This window comes from Fonticula alba, assembly GCF_000388065.1.
Source record: "Fonticula alba strain ATCC 38817 unplaced genomic scaffold supercont2.1, whole genome shotgun sequence".
NCBI lineage: Eukaryota > Rotosphaerida > Fonticulaceae > Fonticula > Fonticula alba.
In genome coordinates this window covers 1,081,127-1,084,479 of record NW_009242971.1, presented here as the reverse complement: position 1 = coordinate 1,084,479, position 3,353 = coordinate 1,081,127, and the positions used below count along the sequence as shown (strand labels likewise).

Sequence of the window (3,353 nt, the reverse complement as noted above, 5' to 3'; positions counted from 1 at the left end):
TTTTCGGTTGCAACATGGTCTCCTCCCCCCCCCCCCCCCCGTCCCCGGTATGGTTGAGGGCCGGGCCGCCACAGCCCAAGGGCCCCCCCTTCGCGGCCGGCTGTGGGCGGATGGACAATGTCATTCTGGTCTACCGGTCAAGCATATCCACGTACATGCTGATCTAGTCCACAATATTCTAGACACATCCTGGGGTCTGACGGTGTGGCGTGCCCCGGGCCGATGGGTGGGTGTGTGTGCGCGCGTTTATTCGCTCCGCCCCGGGAAGAGGCCCCAGTGCCAACGATGTTTCATCCGGGTGATCCGGGAGGTCCGTGATATTTGGATCACACCTCCCTCATGCCCGTCTGCTCTTGGGCCGGAGGCGATTTCGCTGGTTTCCGCCGCACGTCGCCACAGCCTCCAAAAGAGCCCCAGCCGTCGCCTTGTCGACTCTTTCGCCAGCTCGATTGACCACCCCCCGCCCTACGTCAGCTTGGGCACCTATCATCCGGGAGGAGAAAGGGAGACATGGGGGAAAAAAAAAAGGACGATGTCGAGGGGTGATCTCACACAAGGGCGGGGTTGGTATTATGATACACATATCGGGCACAAGCCGCGCGCGCGCGGCACGCGGTGCGCGGGCGGTGCTTCTTATTTTCTTCTCTCCCGAAGAGGAGGCGCGGAGGAAAAGGGGATGGCGAAGTGAAGGGGGGAAAAAAAAAGGCAGTTCATCCATTCACGCAAGCTCCTGCCTAGAAGCAAATGCGATAGGTGACGTAGCGGCCGGCGGTCTCCGACGCGCGGGTGATCTTGATGACCTGGCCACGACGAAGGCCGAAGTAACGAGCAACCGGATCGTTGCGGACAATGCGCGGGAGCTGCTCCTGCTTCAGGCCACTGCGAGTGTTTTCCAGGGAGCCACCGCCGCCAGGAGAGAGGGAGAGAGAGAGGGTGCGTGTTTTTTTTTGCCCCTTCCCGGTCAGTAAAAGGATGACGGAGAAAGAGGACGAGAGGGCACAGGCAGGAGTGGGTGGCAAAGGGGAGGGGGGCAGCACACGTACTAGCGGGACAGGAGCTGGCGCTTCTCCTCCTCATTAAGGGGCTTGTGCTCCGGCACGAGCTTGTGCTGGATGATGTTGATGACCAGGTCCACCTCCATAAAAAGCTCATAGCGATCCCCCTCGGCCTCCACCTGGCGCAGAACCGGGCTAGTGGGCGAGTCACGCTGCACGATGATCGCACGATTGGTGTTGTTGATGATGACCTTCTCATGGAAGCTGGGGCAATGTGACGGGGGGTGCGGGTGGGGGGGGGGGGGGAGGGGGTCAGCATCGGGCACATGATAGCACGGGGGGCACATTCGGCCAAGCAGGACTGGGCACCGGCGTCCGGAGGGGACATACTTCTTGAAGGTCTCGGCGCGGAGGCGGTCGACGAAGAAAACAACAATGGTGTCAGCCTTGTCCTGGTGCTTGACAATCATGTTGAGCGAGCTCCGGCTTTGTGCGCAAAAGAAGGGGGAGGGTGAGTCTCGCGGGCTGGTGTGATGGCAGTACTCCGGGGGCCTGGAGCCACGCACTCGAAGTCATCGACGCGGGGATGCTCCTTGCGGAAGGCGTCCAGGGTCATGTTCAGATCGGCGTTGGTCACAGAATACCCACGGTCATTGAGCATCTGGAACACGGTCCGGCGCACGCGCCAGAGCCGGGTGAACTCGCGCTCCTTCTGCTCGGAGGTCATGGAGGCCCACTCGGTGGAGCTCATTGTTCGCTAGCGCTGAAGAATGCCAGCGAAGGCAGGGATGTCAGTGCTTACGAGAAGAGGCAAGGTGAAGGAGGGGCAGGGGGGGGGGAGGGAGCATGCGCCCTGGGAAAAGGAGGGTAGAGGAGAGCGTACGTCGTGTGTGGCTCTGCTTGCAGCAGCTACATGGTTGGTTGGAGGGATACAGGCGACAGGGGGAGGGGAAAGCGTGAGCATGCTGTTCCGGGGAGGGAGGGGAGGGGGAAGCGAGGGGGTATGGCGGACAAGATGGGGAGGAACCAAATGAGCGAGGGCAGGGCGAGGGCGGGGGGACCAGATGTACATCCAGGGGCTCTGAAAAAAAAAAGAAGAGGGAAAGGACAGGGAGATGGAGCGCCAGGGGAGGGGAGGCGACAGGCGGGATGGATGCAGAGCGGGTGCGCGCGCGTGGTGTGCAAGGGGGAGGATGAGCGGGGGAGGGGGGAGAGGGTGCTCGAAGGTGGATGGCGCAAATTGGGATCCCAAGAACAGTTGGGCAGGGGGCTCAGAAAGAGCGGCGTGCCGTTCCCCTCCTCGCGGGAGGGAGGGAGGGCGACCCGCCGACTCACGCATGTGGCCATGGGTCCCAGCCGGAGCCGGACGTGGAGCATTCGGCGATGCATCCGCGTGCGCGCGCGCGCGCGCGCGAGCACGTAGCCCCCCATGCACCCGCAGCGGCCCCAGGCATCTTCCCCGTCGAGGGGCTGCCCCCCTTCGCCCCGCCCCCCCCCCCCCCCCCCCCCCCGCACACATATACACTCTCACACAACAGCCAGCAGGGAGGGAGGCAGGCGCCAGGCCCCCACGAGGCGGTACAGGTGCCCGAATGATTTCCCAAACAGAGGTTAGGGCCACGATATTTGGTCGACGCGGGAATTGTCATGTGTTTGGGAAACGTCACGAGACTGATCTAGAGTTCATCTAACGCATGCGTGTGTTGTTCGTTTCTCCGCAATTTTCTTGCGTCCCTCGCGCCTTGCTCGCTCCTCTCCCTGACGCGTTCCTCTTTTCCCGCGAGGGAACCGGGGCATGGTCATTCTTCCGGGGTTCTTGCATCTTGGGCCCAAGGCGCCCAAGTGTCGCTGGGCAGTGTCCGTGGAGGGGGGGGGGGCGGGGGCGCGGGTACATGGTCAGGGAGGCGAGTGCATGTTGGACGAGGCGGTGCCAGCTGACGAGGCCCGCAACCGGTACCCGAGGGCGGCGGGCAGGGGGGGGCGGGGGGCTTGATGTATCCCTTTCAAACTCATGCGTGCGAAGGCCGGCACCCGTCAGGCCCTGTCGGCGCTCAGGCGATCTGTGTTCCTCTTTGCATAATTTGCCTTGTGCAAGGGACAAAAGCGCGCGACCAGCCAGACCGCCGCGTTGCCGTTCCGAACCCACTCCCTCCCCTCTCCCGCCGTCCCCCTCTCCCGCCCCCCTCCCCTCCCCCCCCCTCTCTCTCCCTCCTCTCCACCCTCAGTTTCACTCCCTCTTTCTCCATCCGATTGCCGACTGTTGCGCCCCCCTTCTCTCATTTGCCCCCCTTCGCAATGAGCAACCAGCCGGCTGGCACCGGTGCGACGCCTCTGCTTGTCCTCCTCTTTCTTGCCCCC

General features: G+C 63.3%; 2 protein-coding genes across 3 annotated transcripts in view; one reads left to right on the top strand and one right to left on the bottom strand.

Annotated features, from left to right (window-relative positions):
• Window positions 1–540: 540 nt before the first annotated feature.
• H696_00236 lies at window positions 541–2,215 on the bottom strand. Of its 2 annotated transcripts, XM_009494082.1 has the most exons (6): window positions 2,066–2,215; window positions 1,879–1,904; window positions 1,562–1,758; window positions 1,386–1,481; window positions 1,044–1,259; window positions 541–879 (listed from the first exon to the last, which is right to left on the bottom strand). In XM_009494082.1, exons 3-6 carry the CDS (start codon window positions 1,744–1,746, stop codon window positions 735–737), a joined length of 642 nt encoding a protein of 213 aa, XP_009492357.1. In that variant the 5' UTR covers window positions 1,747–1,758; window positions 1,879–1,904; window positions 2,066–2,215; the 3' UTR covers window positions 541–734. The 2 variants fall into 2 exon arrangements, with proteins under 2 accessions (XP_009492357.1, XP_009492356.1); XM_009494081.1 differs by having other exon boundaries at window positions 1,879–2,215.
• A 1,075-nt stretch (window positions 2,216–3,290) lies between these two features.
• H696_00235 (hypothetical protein) overlaps window positions 3,291–3,353 on the top strand; it is a gene marked incomplete at its 5' end in the record, with an annotated part of 3,264 nt that continues 3,201 nt past the window's right edge. The window contains one exon of the mRNA XM_009494080.1: window positions 3,291–3,315. Within this exon, the coding sequence (XP_009492355.1) occupies window positions 3,291–3,315 (25 nt within the window). The remainder of the gene's footprint in view (window positions 3,316–3,353) is intronic.